The sequence below is a fragment of the Doryrhamphus excisus genome, linkage group LG16 (assembly GCF_037039965.1).
Source record: "Doryrhamphus excisus strain RoL-2023G ecotype Guam linkage group LG16, RoL_Dexc_Guam_v1.1, whole genome shotgun sequence".
Lineage (NCBI taxonomy): Eukaryota > Metazoa > Chordata > Actinopteri > Syngnathiformes > Syngnathidae > Doryrhamphus > Doryrhamphus excisus.
Genome location: NC_136372.1, coordinates 3695284 through 3716458, shown reverse-complemented (window position 1 = coordinate 3716458; position 21175 = coordinate 3695284). Strand labels below are relative to the sequence as shown.

Sequence of the window (21175 nt, the reverse complement as noted above, 5' to 3'; positions counted from 1 at the left end):
AGGAACGCAACATCAGAGCTCATAATGACCTCACCAGCTTCATTGAAAATTGTATGCTGGTTTAATATTCCACTACCTGTCTTAAGATGCTAAATCATCACACAGTAATGTAATATGTAGATAACAGACAATACACTACAGATGAATAATGCAGAATAACCAACAAACATGTCATTTTAATTTTACCTGCCAACATGTACAAATTTATAGTACTCAACATGCAGTTTGACTCCTCAATACGCTTGTATGCTCTCCGTTTTGTTCCTTGGGGGGGGGGGGGGGGGGCATGACAGAAAGCAACTGAGAAACACTGCTTTACAATAATTTTACTCAATAAAAATTAGGGATGTACAACATTGGCTTTTTTTGCCGAAAACCGATATTCTCCAACTTATGATTTCTGATACCGATATCAGCTGATACTGATACTGATACATGTAACATGGCCGCCGGTATATTTTATGCGGGTTAATATTCCACCTAGCATTCTTAATTAGGGTGTCTTAAGATGCTAAATCATCACACAGTAATGTAATATATAGATATCAGACAATACACTACATATGAATAATGCAGAATAACCAACAAACATGTAATTTATTTCATGTAATTTTCATTTTTCAAATTTATAGTACTCAACATGCGGTTTGACTCCTCAATACGCTTGTATGCTCTCCGTTTTGTCCCGTGGGGGGGGGGGGCATGACAGAAAATAACTAAGAAACACTGCTTTACAATAATTTTGCTCAATAAAAATTAGGGATGTACAACATTGGCTTTTTTGCCGAAAACCGATATGCCGATATTGTCCAACTCATGATTTCTGATACCGATATCAGCTGATACCGATACTGATACATGTAACATGGCCGCCGGTATATTTTATGCGGGTTAATATTCCACCTAGCATTCTTAATTAGGGTGTCTTAAGATGCTAAATCATCACACAGTAATGTAATATATAGATATCAGACAATACACTACATATGAATAATGCAGAATAACCAACAAACATGTAATTTATTTCATGTAATTTTCATTTTACTTGCAAACATGTGCAAATTTATAGTACTCAACATGCAGTTTGATTCCTCAATGCGCTTGTATGCTCTTCGTTTTGTCCCGTGGGGGGGGGGGGGCATGACAGAAAATAACTAAGAAACACTGCTTTACAATAATTTTACTCAATAAAAATTAGGGATGTACAACATAGGCTTTTTTTGCCGAAAACCGATATTGTCCAACTTATGATTTCTGATACCGATATCAGCTGATACCGATACTGATACATGTAACATGGCCGCCGGTATATTTTATGCGGGTTAATATTCCACCTAGCATTCTTAATTAGGGTGTCTTAAGATGCTAAATCATCACACAGTAATGTAATATATAGATATCAGACAATACACTACATATGAATAATGCAGAATAACCAACAAACATGTCATTTAGTCGCCATTTACAACAACAGTACAGGTTTTCATTTTACCTGCCAACATGTACAAATTTATAGTACTCAACATGCAGTTTGACACCTCAATACGCTTGTATGCTCTCCGTTTTGTCCCGTGGGGGGGCATGACAGGAAATAACTGAGAAACACCACTTTACAACAATTTTGTAAAAAAAAACGTAGGGATGTACGATATTGGCTTTTTTGCCGAAAACCGATATTGTCCAATTCTCGATTTCCGATACCGCGATATCAGCTGACATCGATACGATACATGTAACGTGACATATCTCCTGTGGTGGAATGAACGCATACAGCATTTTAAATATATATAAGATGATGATATCAACCGATATCGCATTGCTATGCTGATATCGGGCCGATAATCGGTACTGATAATTATCAGCACGTCCCCATCGGACTTCCCTAATAAAAATATATGTGATGTTACACATTTCGGTAATGGTATTGGTTGATATCAGAATAGGCAAAAAAAATAGTCAGTATCGGACATCCCTAGTTACTTTCCATAATATTTGTGGCCCCTTGCATCCTTCATTTTTCACTATGTGTCCCTTGGTGGAAAAATATTTACTGTAATGGATGTATTATGTATAAACTGTTATTCTGACCCCAGAGAGACACGGCGCTGTCGAAGAGGGAATCCAACGTGTCCATCCACAAGAAACTGCTGAGTCAGATTGTTGAGCACGAGCACGCTCATGTCAAGGTGCGATTCCGCCCATTATTATTCTCAATACCTTTTTGTCCGGTCAGTGTAAAAATAAACATAGCAGGCAGTCTATATTGCTAAAAAAAAAAAAAAAAAACACCTTTATAATGGTGCCGCAAGGCATGCTGGGTAGCTTCTTCCAACATTTTGCCGTGTTTGCCGCATTTTTTACCTGATTACATAAAAAGTTGAGGTCATCAGAGAAGGCGTTAACATGTTTTATTGTTGATAGTTAATATTGTTGTTGCAGTTGGACTACCCAGCATGCCTTGCGGGCATTTGTACATAAGTTTTAAGTTACAAACTGTATTTAGCGTTGAGTTATTGTTTATCACCCACATAGTAGTCAAATCAAATCAAATCAAAAACACCTTTATAATGGTGCCGCAAGGCATGCTGGGTAGCTTCTTCCAACATTTTGCCGTGTTTGCCGCATTTTTTACCTGATTACAAAAAAAGTTGAGGTCATCAGAGAAGTAAAGAAAAGGCGTTAAAATGTTTTATTGTTCATAGTTTATATTGTTGTTGCAGCTGGACTACCCAGCATGCCTTGCGGGCATTTGGACATAACAATTTTAAGTTACATACTGTATTTAGCGCTCAGTTGTTGTTTGTCACCCACATAGTAGTCGAATCAAATCAAATCAAAAACACCACAAACACATTTATAATGGTACCGCAAGGCATGCTGGGTAGCTTCTCCCAACATTTTGCAGTGTTTGCAGCATTTTTACCTGATTACAAAAAAAGTTGAGGTCATCAGAGAAGTAAACAAGAAGGCGTTGACATGTTTTATTGTTCATAGTTTATATTGTTGTTGATGCTGGACTACCCAGCATGCCTTGCGGGCATTTGTAAATAAGTTTTAAGTTACAAACTGTATTTAGCGTTGAGTTATTGTTTACCACCCACATAGTAGTCAAATCAAATAAAATCAAAAACACCACAAACATCTTTATAATGGTGCCGCAAGGCATGCTGGGTAGCTTCTTCCAACATTTTGCTGTGTTTGCCGCATTTTTTTACCTGATTACAAAAAAAGTCGAGGTCATCAGAGAAGTAAACAAGAAGGCGTTGACATGTTTTATTGTTCATAGTTTATATTGTTGTTGATGCTGGACTACCCAGCATGCCTTGCGGGCATTTGTAAATAAGTTTTAAGTTACAAACTGTATTTAGCGTTGAGTTATTGTTTACCACCCACATAGTAGTCAAATCAAATAAAATCAAAAACACCACAAACATCTTTATAATGGTGCCGCAAGGCATGCTGGGTAGCTTCTTCCAACATTTTGCCGTGTTTGCCGCATTTTTTACCTGATTACAAAAAAAGTCGAGGTCATCAGAGAAGTAAACAAGAAGGCGTTGACATGTTTTATTGTTCATAGTTTATATTGTTGTTGATGCTGGACTACCCAGCATGCCTTGCGGGCATTTGTAAATAAGTTTTAAGTTACAAACTGTATTTAGCGTTGAGTTATTGTTTATGACCCACATAGTCAAATCAAGTAAAATCAATAACAGTTTTATAATGGTGCCGCAAGGCATGCTGGGTAGCTTCTCCCAACATTTTGCCGTGTTTGTCGCATTTTTACCTGAACCTGACCTGAACCAAAGGGTTAAGTGTAATTTGTCACAACAAATAACAATAATAGTAATCTTTTTCCTTTGCTAGCGTGAGCCGTACAACTGGAACGGTCAGGTCAGCCCCCCGGCGTGGACGGTCCTGACTCACCACGCCATGCAGACGGATCTCACCCGCCTCCAACAGGCCATCATGTGAGTTTTGGAGGTATAAAGGCTCCAAAATGAATGAATTCTAAAAGTTGCATTTTACCTCCCGCAGCCGCTGGCAGTGCTACAGCGGCCATCATCGAACCCAGCGTGTGTGCTACTCCCTGCTGCTGCGCCTCCTGAGGGCCATCGATGCAGAGTGGGACCCTCCTTCTGTGAGGGGAGACCTGGTAGGTCCTCCAACCCCAGGAGGGGGGGGAAGTTAAGAAAAAAAAATGACATGAAAAACGTCCGCCTCATTAGCTCGTTTTCTGGTTTAGCTAAAAATGCCGCCAATCGTAACGCCGGGCGCTTCCTGTCTCCAGGAGAGGCAGCTGTCGGACAGTTTCAGGCTCTACACGGAGCACTGCTTGTGTCTGATGAAGAACATGAGGCAGGTTTTTCCTTGCACCAGCGCCGCCGCCATCACGCGCTACGAGCTCATGCTGAGGTAACGTGACTCCGCGACCGCCACCATCCATCGCGTCACATGACACGACAGGACACGCTTGACCTTTACAAAGAAGTCACTTTTCCTGAAAGCGGGCACTAGTTAAGCCGTGGGTGTCTGAAGCTTAGCCAATGAGATGTGGCGAGAAATGACAATAATAAACACTTTTTAGGACCGGAGTCTCCACCTTACTGCAGTGGGGCCCTCAGTCTCCTCTTGGATAAATGTGCCGACAAAAACAACCACATTTTTTTAAGTCAATGGGCCATTTATTATTATTATTTTATTATTATTATTATTACTTAATTATTGTAACTCTCAAAATATGTATGAAATTCAAACCACATTTTTTGAAGTTAATGGGCCATTCCAATTATTATTACTTTATTATTTTTATTATTATTTTATTTATTATTATATTTTATTATTATTATCATTTTATTATTATTATTATTATCATTACTTAATTATTGTAACTCTCAAAATATGTATGAAATTCAAACCACATTTTTTGAAGTCAATGGGCCATTCCAATTATTATTATTTTATTTATTATTATTATTTTATTTATTATTATTATTTTATTATTATTATCACTTTATTATTATTATTATTACTTAATTATTGTAACTCTCAAAATATGTATGAAATTCAAACCACATTTTTTGAAGTTAATGGGCCAATCCAATTATTATTACTTTATTATTTTTATTATTATTTTGTTATTATCATTTTATTATTATTATTATTATTATTATTACTTAATAATTGTAACTCTCAAAATATGTATGAAATTCAAACCACATTTTTTGAAGTCAATGGGCCATTCCAATTATTATTATTTTATTTATTATTATTATTTTATTTATTATTATTATTTTATTATTATTATCATTTTATTATTATTATTATTACTTAATTATTGTAACTCTCAAAATATGCATGAAATTCAAACCACATAATGTTATGACATTTTCTTGAACCTAAAATGCAACTTTATTTTTTATTCTTTGTTTCTGATAATGTTGCAATTTAAAAGATGTCATATTATTTATATATTTTCATATATTTTTTTAATACAACTTTTTTTTTACAATGTTGCATACAATAATTTTTCTTAGCATATTTTTATATTTTATATTTTTCCATAATCCAATTTTCCAGAACGTGCAACTTTACTAATTGTTTTTTTTTTATTATAACATTATGGCTTTGAAAATATTTTTTTAATATATAAATGTAATTAATAATAAAAATAATAATTAAAAAAAATAATAAAAATAATTGATATATATAAGTAATATATACATTTATATTTTTAATATATAAACTTTACACTACTAAAATGTTATTTTCCCCTCATAATATTACTTATTTTTTTCATATTTACACATAATTCTTTATATAAAATTATTTCAGATTTTTTAAAATTTTGCTCTGATTTTCAGACACCCCCTCCTTTAAAGATACACTCATCCATCGCTCATTTCCATATTCAAGTATTCACATTGGTAAGGTATATTTTATAATATACTTATATTTGTCTTGTTTTTGTGCACCAGGGGGATCGGCTACATTCAGAACATGCGAGCGTTTAAGACGGTTTGTCCTCTTCGGAACGAGCTGCACTTGGACATCATCTCCGCTGTGAAGGTTTGAAAACAAAAACGGAGTTTGAGTACACTACACTCGACTACTAGTACATAACTCTGTAGCTCGTTAGCCTGTGAACAACTTAGCTTTGAAGTCCTGTAATTAACCCAATGGGGGCACATTAATAACGACCTACTTGCTAATGACACGCACTGTTTCAACAGAAAGGAACCTCCGAGTGGTACGAGGGCCTCATTGCGCAACACAAACCAGAGGACGGGGTGTGTTTTGCATGCAAGGATTCAAACTTTGAAGTACTTAAATTGCAAAGAATTAACAGGATTTTTTTTTATGTTGTAACGATGCAGTCTCTGGAGGAGCAGCTGAAGAAGCTGGTACTGGTGGTGGACGCCGTGTGCACAGACGTGCAGAGTGCCCAGAACATTTACAATAAACTCTTCTACAGGTGAACGGCGAGCAGGAGCAGTTTAAAATTGCCGTAAAACGTCGTTGCGATTCATCGACCTTTTGGTTTTTGTTTCTGCAGTGCAGTCAAAGTGGATTTCTTCAGCGTGTCCTACAGGCTGCTGGAGAAACTGGTATGGTTTTTTGGACTAAACAGTGCTAAAAAAAAAAAAAAAAAAAAATCAAAAACACTTTTATATTTGTGCCGCAAGGCATGCTGGGTAGCTTCTCCAAACATTTTGCCATATTTGTCGCATTTTTGCCTGATTACAACAAGTTTGTTTTACAAAAAACATGTTTTATTGTTGATAGTTTATATTGTCGTTGCAACTGGACTACCCAGCATGCCTTGCGGGCATTTGGAAATTACAGTTTTAAGTTACATACTGTATTTAGCGCTGAGTTGTTGTTGTTGTTGATCACCCACATAGTAATCAAATCAAATCAAAAACACCACAATGGTACCGCAAGGCATGCTGGGTAGCTTCTCCCAACATTTTGCCGTGTTTGATTGCAAAAAACGTTGAGGTCATCAGAAGTAAACAAGAAGGCGTTAACATGTTTTATTGTTCATAGTTTATATTGTTGTTGAAGCTGGACTACCCAGCATGCCTTGCGGGCATTTGTAAATTACAGTTTTAAGTTACATACTTTATTTAGCGCTCAGTTGTTGTTTGTCACCCACATAGTAGTCAAATCAAATCAAAAACACCTATATAATGGTGCCGCAAGGTATGCTGGGTAGCTTCTCCCAACATTTTGCCGTGTTTGTCGCATTTTTGCCTGATTACAAAAAATGTCGAGGTCATCAGAGAAGTAAACAAGAAGGCGTTAACATGTTTTATTGTTCATAGTTTATATTGTTGTTGAAGCTGGACTACCCAGCATGCCTTGCGGGCATTTGTAAATTACAGTTTTAAGTTACATACTTTATTTAGCGCTCAATTGTTGTTTGTCACCCACATAGTAATCAAATCAAATAAAAAAACACCACAAAAACCTTTATAATGGTGCCGCAAGGCATGCTGGGTAGCTTCTCCCAACATTTTGTCGCACTTTTACCTGATTACAAAAAACGTTGAGGTCATCAGAGAAGTAAACAAGAAGGCGTTAACATGTTTTATTGTTCATAGTTTACATTGTTGTTGTGGCGGGACGACCCAGCATGCCTTGCGGGCATTTGGAAATAACAGTTTTAAGTTACATACTGTATTTAGCGCTCAGTTGTTTTTTATCACCCACATAGTAGTCAAATCAAATCATATGAAAAACACCACAAACACTTTTATAATGGTGCCGCAAGGCATGCTGGGTAGCTTCTCCCAACATTTTGCCGTGTTTGTCGCATTTTTGCCTGATTACAAAAAATGTTGAGGTCATCAGAGAAGTAAACAAGAAGGCGTTAACATGTTTTATTGTTGATAGGTTATATTGTTGTTGCAGCTGGACTACCCAGCATGCCTTGCGGGCACTTGCAAATTACAGTTTTAAGTTATATACTGTATTTAGCGCTGAGTTGTTGTTTATCACCCACATAGTAGTCACATCAAATCAAAAACACCTATATAATGGTGCCGCAAGGCATGCTGGGTAGCTTCTCCCAACATTTTGCCGTGTTTGTCGCATTTACAAAAAAAGTTGAGGTCATCAGAGAAGAAGGCGTTAACATGTTTTATTGTTCATAGTTTATATTGTTGTTGATGCTGGACTACCCAGCATGCCTTGCGGGCATTTGGAAATAACAGTTTTAAGTTACATACTGTATTTAGTTGTTTGAGTTGTTGTTTATCACCCGCATAGTAGTTGATTTATGTGATGGGTTAACTTGCTGTGGATGTGTTGTTCATTTGGGTGCACCGTGAGCAAGTATGTTTGATACCGCCATAGGTGGCAGATGACGTCAACGTGGCCATGGAGAGGCTTTGCGGCACCCTGGAGCAGGAGAGTTCCAGACTGAGCCAGACCATGGGCGAGACCGTCTTTGAGCTCTTCATGTCCTTGAAAAGCCTCAAAAGCTTCCGGGAGTTTCTCCCTCTCAAGTTGGTGACAACACAGCGGCAAGAAACAAAAAAAAAAAAAAAGTATCGGGACATGATGAGATTCGAACCTCCGCATTCCAGTCTGCGTCCCGATACTTTTCTCCACATAGCATAGCAAATACAATGTCTGCTATGATTTCATCCTTGTGTTGTTGTTTGGTTGTCCTGGGCAGAGATGCAAAGATGCTAGCCTTAACCGGCTTCCACAATTGGTTCAAGTCGTCCATTCACAAGTTCTTGCAGATCGTCCATGACAGGTCATGTGACAGGATCTGCAAAGCAGTGGAAAGCGACAAGGTAAGGAACCGTTGAGGGACGGTGGTTGCCGTGGAGATGTCTCCATTAGGGACAAAGCTCCTGCTTGATCCTTCTTCAAACGTTCTCTTATTATTGCAATAACGTGACAGCTTCTTGTCTTCTGGGTTGGTCAGATAGAGGCGGTGCACCAGGTGAGACACAGCTCCTCGGCTCTGGAGGTGACTTCCTGTTTCAGACAGGTCAGAGACATCTGGCTCCAGCTGGCCTGGCCGGACTCTGCGGGCGCCTTCATCTTCGTCACACGCTTGACCGACGTAAGAGCAAACGTCTTGTCACGAACTTCACGAAATTCATGTTGGACATGCCGAACAACGTTACACTCAAGTACATTGTTTACACTTGCGTGATTCAAAATTAAATATAAAGAAATATATATTTATTGTATATAAATAATTATATATAAATAAAGGTTAATTTTTTGTGCATATAACCTGACTAGATTGCATTCAACGGCAAAAAAACATGGATTTTATAAATAATATTAATAAATATTAATAAATATTAAAAAATATATTACATATTGAGCGTGTAAAAATAATAACAATAATAATCTCAATAATAATAATTTCTAAAAATAACAATATATAACATGTTTATACAAAAATAAAATACAACTGATGGTACTGCTAACAGCAACAACAACAATATTTTTATTTTTATTAATTAGTAAAATATTAATTATCACTATAATTATTATTATTATTAATTGTTGTGATATTGGCACTTTTTTAATCTTTCTATTTCATTATTTTTTCTATCTTTCTATTATTATTATTATTATTACTATTATTGCTATTACTATTATCATTATTATTACTATTATTACTATTAGCATTTTTATTATTAATTTTTGTGATCTTGACATATTCTTATGTTTTTATATTCATTTGTTTGACTGCATTTTTTTCTTATTAAATAATCCGCAAATTGTTACCAACATTGAATCAATTAAATAGAAATAAGCTAAGCTAATTGCAATTTAAAAAAAAATTAAAATATATAAATGCATTTTAGATTATCATTTTTAATTGTTTATTAATTATTAATTAATAAATCAATTGTTCAGTATTATTATTTTCAATTATATTATTCATATAATAATAATAATACTAATTATTATTATTATATTACTCAAACTTATTTTTATTACTACACATTCTGTAATAATACATGTCAAATTTAATAAATATTGACTAAAATGTGAATATACTGAATATGTATAGTCCTATGAATAATCCCATGAAAAACAGATTATTTTGCCGCCACTATATAATATTTTCAGCTATATTAAAATTCTATTTTTGCAGTGTTCCCCCCCCAAACATTTAAAAAACTGATGGCTCCGGTCTGCCCATCACACTGACATATATAGTACAGTATAGAGTATACAGTACTGTATACAGTACATGAATAATGTGTGATGATTACCGTATTAGGATGAATTCCTCCAAGTGATCTCCTAAGGTCGCATCCACGGGAGTCACCCCCGACCTTCTGTGCCGCAGAATTTTTGCAGCGAGGCCGTGTGCTACTCGGAGATGCTGACACGCAAGATTGAGAGGAACCAGCTGGGCCGAGACCACAAGAGCTTCATAGTGCAGGTAACGCCTGCGGAAAGGCGAAGCAGGCGGAGGGTGTGTGTGTGTTGACGCAGGAAGTAAATGTCAGCCAAGGGGCGTCTGCGTGGCGTCCCAGCAGGGGGAAAAGTGCGCCTGATGCGTTAACACATAGAAAAAGCAAGTTGCCTCTTGTCGGCTGTCAATCATTCACACCGCCACCCCTTGCTCTCTGTAGCCCCGCTTCTTTTCCTTCGGCTTTTCTCCACCTCCGCCCTCTTTCTTCTTCTCTTGTTCCTCCTTCGCTCCTCCTCGCTTGCCGCTAGCTCTGCGTCGCTTTGAACAACGTGGAGCACGTGCGCGTCTGCCTGGGTCACCTGCCCCGCGACCTGGACTGGTCGGGTGTGGAGCGCGCCATGGAGGAGTCGTGCGGGGCCGAGGGCAAGGAGCAAGTCTACAAGGCCCTCAACGGGCAGCTCTTCAACATGGACTTGGACCTGCAGAGGGAGGCCAAGCGCCTCATCGCGCTGCTCACGGACAAGGTGCGACGCTCCTGTGGCGATGAGTTAGGGACACCTCTTGGTATGGTCCAGGCAACACAGTGACGAATGTGCTGGATGTGGCAACTTAAACCACTGGAGGATGCCGGGTGGGATAGGCTGTGGTCGTCTACAGCAGTGTCACCAAGCCAAATGCAGCTGTCGATAAATGTCAAAAAAATATATATTAGTATATTATATATATCTTTATATATACGTATATTTATTGTACAGTATTTAATAAAACAACATACATTTTTAATTTAAAAAAAGAGGCAAAAAATTGCATTTTGGGGATATTTTAGTGCCCAAATGTATTTACATAATAATTTAGTAATTATTAAAAAATAAATAATTGTACATGGAATAAACCCTTTTTAATATTTAATGAAATAAAAAAATAAATAGATTTTAAATAACAAACAAAAAATAGCAAACATTTATTTTGAGGAGTATTTTGGGGGGACTAATTAGTCACTCACATTTTATAATAATAAAAAATAATTATAAAAAATAAAAAATTGTACATGGAATAAACACTTTAAAATTAATATTTAATGAAATAAAATGTAATGAAATAAAATAAATATAGATTTTAAATAAAAAATAAATATTTATTTTGTGGGGACTAATTTGTCACCCGCATTTAATAATAATAAAAAATAATTATAAAAAATAAAAAATTGTACATGAAATAAAACCTTTTTTAATATTTAATGAACTAAAATAAATAAATAGATTTTAAATTTAAAAAATAACAAACATTTATTTTGAAGGATATTTTGAGGGGACTAATTTGTCACCCGCATTTAATAAATTTAATTAAAGTTTAAACAAAAAAAACAGTAAATAATGTAATTGTTTGTGTTTTCTCAATGCTAAATATTTATTTTGCTAACACGAGTATAAATATTATATTGTTTTGTCAAAATGATAAATTTCTTGAGCCACATACCTGTAAGACTGTTAATTATTAAAATTATTAATTATTATTAATTATTTCAATTTTTTTTTTACTATTTTTCAACCCACTTTTAACCAAACATAATAATAATAATAAATAACTTCCCACATTCCATCCCTACTGTATGAAATGCACACATAAAGTGATGTTTCCGCGCTCTATGTTAATCATGACTGTACGTCCGTGCGTATGGCGCCTGCCCGCAGATGCTGCCTGAGCTGCGACGCTACATCCAACACATCAGCTTGTCTCCTGACTCCATCAACAACGATGACGTACGTCTCCAGGCAGCTTCACGCATGTGATAGTTGACACCATGCTGCATAATACATTCATGACTTCATGTACCATCGGCAGGCTGTGGCCCCCCTTATGAAGTACCTCCAGGACACGGTGGTCGTCCTCACTGACACGCTGGTGAAAGACAACCTGGCTCGGTAATGACCTCCTTCTACCGCTACTAATTAATTAACTTATTAATGGTGAAGAAATAAAAAAATATATACCTTATTATTGTTGATATTTGCATACATGCTTCTGGGTGTTCTTCTAGAGTTCTGCAGAGCCTGTGGGAGCTGCTGCTCCGCATGATCTTGGACTCGGTGACTGAAAACAGGGGCGTTCAGGTGGAGTTCTACAACCGCTTCCAGTACACAGTGGAGGTGAGCGCTGACGTTCCTCGTTCCGTGTCTCCCCAACCTGGAAAGTTCCCAATTAAGTCTTTAAGTGGAGTTATGATCAATAATATTCTCACATGATTCCACCTGCCTATATTGATTTCTCTTCATACGCTACATCAAAATGAAAAAAAATGTCAGCTTATACCGACACAAAACCAAATCAACTCAAGTCAAGATGAGTTATGAACGTGAAATTAATATCTTAATATGCTTTTTTTGTCTGTTTATGTTTGTTGTAGACTTTGTTGCAGTTCCTCCATGACAAAGGAAACGGTTTATCCCTGGAAGACATGAAGAGCGGAGACTACAAGGTTATGTAACATGCATCTTTTTTAGTGCAGCTAATGTATGCATCATGCGTCATATATCATATCATATCATATTCATAGCGTGCAGGAATGCTATCGTGGACGCAAGAAAAACATCTCAAAATGTCATTTCTTGGGCTCTATGGTGCAATAAATGAGTACAAAAATGTCATCTAAAATCGTAATACTAATGCAAGTGCATTAATTATGCAAAAATGATCATACATAAATTAGTTTATCTGCATTTAACTACTTCAATTCAATTATAATATTAAATTATCAGTTGTTCCTCGTAATATCGCATCTGGATTATTGCTCTCTCGCTCTATCACAGTTTTTCTAAAATGAAATAATAATTAGTTATTAAAAGCAATAATAATAAAATAAAAAATCTATTAAATTAATAACAAATAAATAAATAATAAATATATTTATATATATATTATTAAAAATAAATAAATAGTTGACTGTGGTGTATATACACTTTTTTGTATATTGGCCACTAGGGGTCAGTAATGTTACGACATGCATGGAGTCAGTTATGGCATGTCCGAGTGAAAAGAAGTTCTCCCATTTTGTGTGGAAGTGGTACATTTTTGCCCTCTTTGTCATTCCACGCTTTATTTTAAACCCTACAGTATATAAATTAGAAGCTAACAAGTCAGCTCACTCGCTTGCTAATGGATGCTAATGGTTCTGACCCCCTCCCCTGTGCATTACCGTCGAGCAATGTGCTGTAAACAAAGAATAACAGGAGTGTAAAAATGACCACAGGGGCTGTTATTTCATATCTATATGGCTCTAATAACAATAAAGATGGTTAGCGCGATGTCTTTGTTAGCGCGCAGACCTCACAGCTAGGAGACCAGGGTTCAATTCCACCCACGGGCATTTCTGCGTGGAGTTTGCATGTTTTCCCCGTGCATGCGTGGGTTTTTTTCCGGGTACTCCGGTTTCCTCACACATTCCAAAAACATGCTAGGTTAATTAGCGACTCCAAATTGTCCATAGGTATGAATGTGAGTGTGAATGGTTGTTTGTCTATATGTGCCCTGTGGTTGGCTGGCCACCAGTCCAGGGTGTTACCTCGCCTTTCGCCCGAAGACAGCTGGGATAGGCTCCAGCACCTCCCTTGTAAGGAAAAGCGGTAGAAAATGAATGAATTATTTTACTGTTATTTTGATGCTTTGTTATTATAATTATTAATTATTATAATATTTGTTATCATAACCGGTACTGGAAGTAAGAAATCCAACATTTATGCCTTTCTTTTGTTCTCACGCCGCTTCAGGCCCTGGAGGAGGAGCTGAAGCTGAACAAATGTTCCTCCTTTGAGCTGATCGAACAATACTACCTGGAGAAGATTTCCCTGCAGGTGCGATTCCGCCTCCATGAGCATCGATCGATTATCTTCTTCTTTATCACGACTAGCCGCTAACTCTGTCTTTGCAGAAAACCCTCAAACACACACGCTTCGGTCGCATCAGCGTCAAGTGCTACTACGACGCTCCCGAGCAGAGGTTGACGGTGGAGATTCTGCACGCCGCCGACATCATGGCGCTGGATGCTAACGGTAAACGCATACAGCTAATTCGACAGCGGTAGATGTACGTAAGTAGCAATTGGATAATCGTCCCTGTTAGGCCTGAGCGACCCCTTTGTGATCGTGGAGCTGTGTCCACACCACCTCTTCCCGCTGGCCAAGAGCCAACGTACGCAAGTGAAGCTGAAGACGCTCCACCCCGTCTTTGACGAGCTCTTCTACTTGTGAGTTCTTCTCATTGAAAGGTCATGCCTCCCACGTAGCGTGTGTGCTAGGTTAGTCCTTCAACGACTCCGTTTCCGTCGTGCTTCCGCCACGTAAAGGTCAACGCTCCCTGCCTTTATTTAGAAACATGAACACGTGGAAAAGAAAGTAATTGAATTCAGCCAGGAGCAGGATTAGTCCAAAAGTACAGTAGAAACCTTTTCAATTTATTACTGTATATCATGATATACAGTATATGTATATTATTGTTTTTAGGACGGTATGATGGATTAATACAAGACTTTTGCGTATTTAAAATGTCTTATTGAGTATTTTATGAATATTTTTTATTATAATAATTTTTTAAATTGTCTATTGCTTCATTAAATACATAATTTATGAAGTTTAAATTGTTTAAAATAAAAGGTTCTATGAGATTGTCTATTTATTATTTTATTTTTAAGTCTATATATTTTTTAAACAACTATGTATCATGTTAAATAAATATATGCTGTATATTTAAATTTTAATATAATTAATATTTTTTATTATAATAATTTTTTAAATTGTCTATTGCTTCATTAAATACATAATTTATGAAGTTTAAATTGTTTAAAATAAAAGGTTCTATGAGATTGTCTATTTATTATTTTATTTTTAAGTCTATATATTTTTTAAACAACTATGTATCATGTTAAATAAATATATGCTGTATATTTAAATTTTAATATAATTAATATTTTTTATTATAATAATTAAAAAAGGGTCTATTGTTTCAATAAATACATAATTTATGAAGTTTAAATTGTTTAATATAAGGGTTCTATGAGATTTTGTTTTTATTATTTTATTTTTAAGGCTATATATTTTTTAAACAATTATGTACCATATTAAACAAATATATACTGTATATTTAAATTTTAATTCATATAAATAATAATATAATTTATTTATATAAATAATAATAATTTAAATAAATTATTTATTATTTATTTTACAATTGATTAATGCAAGAATTGTATGCAATTGTGTCTTTTTTATGATTTCATTAAATATGTAAAATATTTATAAAATAGTATTAAAATTTATGAATTATTTAATACAGGAAAATGTCTTTAAAAAAGTAGAAATATTTGTCATTTAAATATATACTTTTAATTATAATAAAAATTAAAAAATGCTTATTAAAAATATATATATTTGTTCAAATACAATGGGAATATAAAAATTATTTTTAAAGATTCAAGAGGTCTGAAACCAAAAATTCTGCATTTAATATTAAAATAAAATAAAATAAAATAAAATAAAATAAAATAAAATAAAATAAAATAAAATAAAAATATATTTCCAATATCAAAAATATTTTTGAAAAATGATCAATAATTCAAAAGTACTTTACTTCAAGAGTTATTTCTATTTCTATTCATCATATTTCACTCTGATATTGCAGTAATGGACCTCGTGTACCTTACCTAGCATAGCCCGATAGCTGTGATGTCAACCCTTTCTGCAGCCATGTGAGTCCCGAGCAGTACCGACACAGATTCGCCTGTTTGACCTTCACTGTGATGGACTACGACTGGCTCTCCACCAACGACTTCGCCGGCGAGGCCGTGGCCCCCCTCAGCGACTTCTGTTGGCCGGGGAGGCCCAACGCCACGCCGGCCGGAAAGAGCGTGCAGCCCTTCATCCTCCATCTGTCTCGCAGCAAACCCAGCGGTACGTCTAAAATAATAATCATAATCATAATAATACATTTAACTGCAGAGTCGTAAAGTTTGCTTCCTTCCTTCCAGAGAAACCCATCATGGGGCTGCTGGACGCTCGCGTCGGCGACAGGGAGGCTCAGGAGTTTGTCCGCAGGCTGAAGGAAATTGAGAAGTCCATGGAGGAGGAGTGAACGCCCCGCCGGCCGCCATGTTGTCGATGTTCTCTGACCGCTTGTTGCCACCTGTGCTCTTGTTCCGGTACTATGTTTACAATTTTTTTTTTTTTAATTGACTTCTTTTTTTAGACGATCGTCATTGTTTGTTGATACCAAAATAACAAGTTAAGAGGAAGTCCCGTCCCTGTGCAGGCCTCCGCGCTATTTTAGTAATCGTCTCCTCTTCTATATGTGACCGGTCTATTTTTTTGTAACGTTATCTTTGGCGTATATTTGATATGATAAGAGTTCCCGACTATTTTGTGGAAGTAGCATTCAGTCCGAGTCTCCGATCTTTACCTCAGTGTGTTTGTTTGAGGCCGAGGTGGCTTCGACGTTCGCGTTTACACGGCTGTGAAAGGAATGGCATCGCCGTTTGGTTCGTGGGAGGGGCACATCGCCCGCCGCAGCTCAGGTCGCTAAACGATCATCAGAAGGATGGGGGAAGGACCAAATCTTACATCGCCATCATGCATTTGTAGCTGTTATATTACCGTATACTGTATTACTACATTAACAGCCAATTCATACATTAATTAACAAAAAAAAAACACTTATTACAGTTATTTTTATTTATTTTAAGCAGAGGTGTCCAAACTTTTTTCCACCAAGTGTTGCAACAGAAAAATAAAAGGATACAGAGGAAGTACTTTAGTATTTTTATGTGTATTTTGTTTTTCATAAAAAGCCTTTAAAAAAATCTATTTACATAAATTTAAAGTCAAAGCTTGGTGTTGGTGTTAATGTTAGCTATTTTTCCCTTGACATTTTTTCCCAATTTTTGCAGGTTATTTTATTGTTTCATTTAATTTGTGTGAATGGTGAACGAGTCACCGGCCGCAAATGGCCCCTGGGCCGCCCCTTGGACACCCCTGATTTAAAATAAGTATGATTTTTTTGTGTATAGATTTATGAAAAATAATTTAAAATGATTAATGACGCAACTGTGTCACAACGTAATATGGACAACATAATGAAAATGATTTTTCTAAAATTACCCAAATAATATGAATAAATTCTACATTTTCTTTAAAAAATATTTATTTATTTATTATTACATAGAAATTCTGATCTAATCAGTTGTTTTGTAGCATTACTATATTTTCAGTGTAGCATATTATATTTCATTTATTATTATTATTATTGTTATTTTTAAGCCCGGCTTTAACATCATTCTAGCATTTAAGGCTAATTTACACGTGTACCACAAACCTACTTTATCCCTTTTACTTGAACTTTCATTATTGGCGATGTATATATAAATATATATACTGTCATACGTTGCTTGTTTATATTTGTGATTATGCAAACTGACTTTTGTTACATGTAAAAGTATGACAAAGATATTTATTTATGGTGTATTTTCCGTGTGCGGTGTGTCTTGAAACGACGGTTCGTGGCTTACGTGACAAAAAAGGGAAGGAATATACCAACTGCAGGTAGCGAGCTCATGTAGCATTCCGAATGAAGCGATAACAGAAGCCATGTTGAAACACGGCGCAGTCATCACAACACAGCGTTCAAACTTTTAAAGCGCATGCAGAGTCGTGAGGATCAGGAGGTTGCCTACAGCCGCAGCTGGTTTTTCAGACTTCTTGGAGACCCTGGCGGTTTGAAGGCTGCTATGAATAGAGAATAGAGGCATTAATTAGAGTCTTATTTAGTAGGATTACACACTCAAAAGTAGTCAGTGATTAGTCCAAAAATATGAAATAGATTTATGAAAATATTTAGTTTGATTTCAAAGAATTTTAATATTGTCTGATGGACCCTAAGAATGTTGACTGGACCAAAAAAAAGAATAAATAAATTTTTAAAAATGACGTTGAGACTTACGGGAATAAAGTCGGAATTATATACAAGGAAAAAAAGAGTTGTATATTTATGAGAATAAAGTCTAAGAGAAAATGTTGTAAACGTACGAAAAAAAAGTTGTAAATGTACAAGAATAATGTCGGAAATTTACAAGAAAAAGTCGCAAATGTGTGAGAAAAAAGTTGTAGATTTACGACGTTTTTCCCTGTAAATTTACGAGAAAGTCATAAATTTACAACATTTTTCCGAAAAGTATTATTATCTTTGGCTAAGGTCAGAGGTCACATAAGTCCCCCCTTTTATAGATTTCGAGAATAAAGTCGTAAATGTACAAGAATAAAGTCATAAATTTCCGAGAATAAAGTCATAAATGTACAAGAATGAAGTCGTAAATTTCCGAGAATAATGGTCATAACTGTTCTAGAATAAAGTTGGAAATTTCCGAGAATAAAGTCGTAAATGTACGAGAATAAAGTCGTAAATTTCCGAGAATAAAGCCGTAAATTTTCGAGAATTAAGTCATAAATTTCTGAGAATAAAGTCGTAAATTTCAGAGTATAAATTTGTAAATGTACGAGAATGAAGTCGTACATTTCTGAGAATTAAGTCGTAAATTTCCGAGAATAAAGTCGTACATTTCCGAGAATAAAGTCGTAAATTTCTGAGAATAAATTTGTAAATGTACGAGAGTGAAGTCGTACATTTCCGAGAATAAAGTCGTAAATTTCTGAGAATAAATTTGTAAATGTACAAGAATGAAGTCGTAAATTTCCGAGAATGAAGTTGTAAATTTCCGAGAATAAAATTGTAAATTTCCGAGAATAAAGTTGTAAATGTACGAGAATGAAGTCATACATTTCCTAGAATAAAGTCTTAAATTTCCGAGGATAAAGTTGTAAGTGTACAAGAATGAAGTCATACATTTCCTAGAATAAAGTCGTACATTTCCAAGAATAAAGTCGTAAATGTACGAGAATAAAGTCGTAAATTTCTGAGAATAAAGTCGTAAATTTCCGAGAATTAAGTCATAAATTTCTGAGAATAAAGTCGTAAATTTCCGAGTATAAATTTGTAAATGTACGAGAATGAAGTCGTACATTTCCGAGAATAAAGTCGTAAATTTCCGAGAATAAAGTCGTAAATTTCCGAGAATAAAGTCGTACATTTCTGAGAATAAATTTGCAAATGTACGAGAGTGAAGTCGTACATTTTCGAGAATAAAGTCAAAAATTTATGAGAATAAAGTCGTAAATGTACAAGAATGAAGTCGTAAATTTCCGAGAATGAAGTTGTAAATTTCCGAGAATAAAATTGTAAATTTCCGAGAATAAAGTTGTAAATGTACGAGAATGAAGTCACACATTTCCTAGAATAAAGTCTTAAATTTCCGAGGATAAGTTGTAAACGTACTAGAATTAAGTCATACATTTCCTAGAATAAAGTCGTAAATTTCCAAGAATAAAGTCGTAAATGTACGAGAATGAAGTCGTATGCCACCTTTGGCCTTTTTTTCAATATGGCCCCAATACCCACTTAGCATTGTTAGCATTTAGAAGGGGATGTGCAATGATGATGACCATAAAAAAACAACGTAGCAGGTAAAGTAAAAAACGGCATTAGATGGTGATGTAACGTTTGCAGTCGTGTTGTGTAATTCGTCAATGGAGGGAACCTTTTTAGTCCATTTGGGTTGAACACAACACCAGTTATTTGTTGCACACGATACCCGGTAACGGTGAAATGTACCTGAAAGCGTTAAAAAAAAAAAAAAAAAAAAAGTTGTTTATTGTTGCGGTAAATTCTTTGTGCTTGGACGTGTACACGCTTGTGTTGCTGTTTAATTATTACATCATGACTGGGATCTATCTGGCCTTGAAATAAAGTGTTTACATTTCAATGAGAATAAAAACATTACACGTTGCAGCGTGGACTGTCTTGATGGGGAAAAAAAAACAAAAAACAATCACAGACATTAGACATTAGACACTTCCTGGGGGGGAAGACACAGGACACGACACAAGGCGGAATCACCCACCCGTCCCAAAAAAGCCTCAGGACATGTCGGGGTGTCTTTTTTGTGCTAGCAAATGATAGGACGAGAAGTCGTTGCTTTGTGCGTGAGGCGCAGGTGTGCACTGTGAGGACCCTGTCATCTCTTAAAGAGACAGTACACCTTCAGGCCAGAGGCAGCAAACAACAGCTTTTTTCCCCTACTTTGTCTCCCCATTGAGTGGACACAGTGCCCTGAGGTGCTACAATATGGAATCACACCTTTTAAGGTGGGTAACTTATTTTTAGACATGCAACACATTGTGTAACACTTTTTTTTTTTTACATTTTACAGTGATATTAGCTTCTTTTTACACTTGTATAACAGTGAAGAATGGTAAAAATTGAAATAGTTACTGGCCATTTTACCTGGTTAACTTCTTTTTTCACTTACGGTGTGGCAGTGGCTCAGGTGGTGTAGAGCAGGTCATCCAGAACCCGAAAGGTTGCCGGTTCGATCGTCGCTCCCTCCACTCAGTCACTGTTGTCGTGTCCCTGGGCAAGACACTTCACCCACTTTGCCTTCAGGGTTGCCCACACTAGTGGATGAATGTGACTTCATATCGGAGTGAAAAGGTGCACCTGTGACTACAGATATAGATTACCACCACCAGTGTTTGAATGAATAAGGGGGTTCACTCCATTCTGAAACGCTTTGGGTTTTTAAAAAATTGTTTTTACATTTTACACTTATTTGCTTATTTTTACATTTGTAAGACAACCAAAAACGGCAAAAAAAATGCTACAAAGTCATATTCTGCTTTA

General features: G+C 35.8%; 1 protein-coding gene across 1 annotated transcript in view; it reads left to right on the top strand.

The window, feature by feature from the left end:
* Positions 1-18837, top strand: part of baiap3 (BAI1 associated protein 3) — a 50510-nt gene extending 31673 nt beyond the window's left edge. The window contains exons 13-34 of the mRNA XM_058048894.2: positions 2094-2186; positions 3865-3968; positions 4036-4153; positions 4289-4413; positions 5976-6066; positions 6231-6287; positions 6375-6472; positions 6554-6605; positions 8359-8510; positions 8684-8807; positions 8942-9082; positions 10334-10429; positions 10711-10926; positions 12094-12162; positions 12245-12324; positions 12441-12549; positions 12807-12878; positions 14167-14250; positions 14328-14448; positions 14519-14642; positions 16136-16341; positions 16419-18837. Of these exons, the coding sequence (XP_057904877.2) occupies positions 2094-2186; positions 3865-3968; positions 4036-4153; positions 4289-4413; positions 5976-6066; positions 6231-6287; positions 6375-6472; positions 6554-6605; positions 8359-8510; positions 8684-8807; positions 8942-9082; positions 10334-10429; positions 10711-10926; positions 12094-12162; positions 12245-12324; positions 12441-12549; positions 12807-12878; positions 14167-14250; positions 14328-14448; positions 14519-14642; positions 16136-16341; positions 16419-16522 (2436 nt within the window). The 3' untranslated portion in view covers positions 16523-18837. The remainder of the gene's footprint in view (positions 1-2093; positions 2187-3864; positions 3969-4035; positions 4154-4288; positions 4414-5975; positions 6067-6230; positions 6288-6374; positions 6473-6553; positions 6606-8358; positions 8511-8683; positions 8808-8941; positions 9083-10333; positions 10430-10710; positions 10927-12093; positions 12163-12244; positions 12325-12440; positions 12550-12806; positions 12879-14166; positions 14251-14327; positions 14449-14518; positions 14643-16135; positions 16342-16418) is intronic.
* The last annotated feature ends 2338 nt before the right edge of the window (positions 18838-21175 follow it).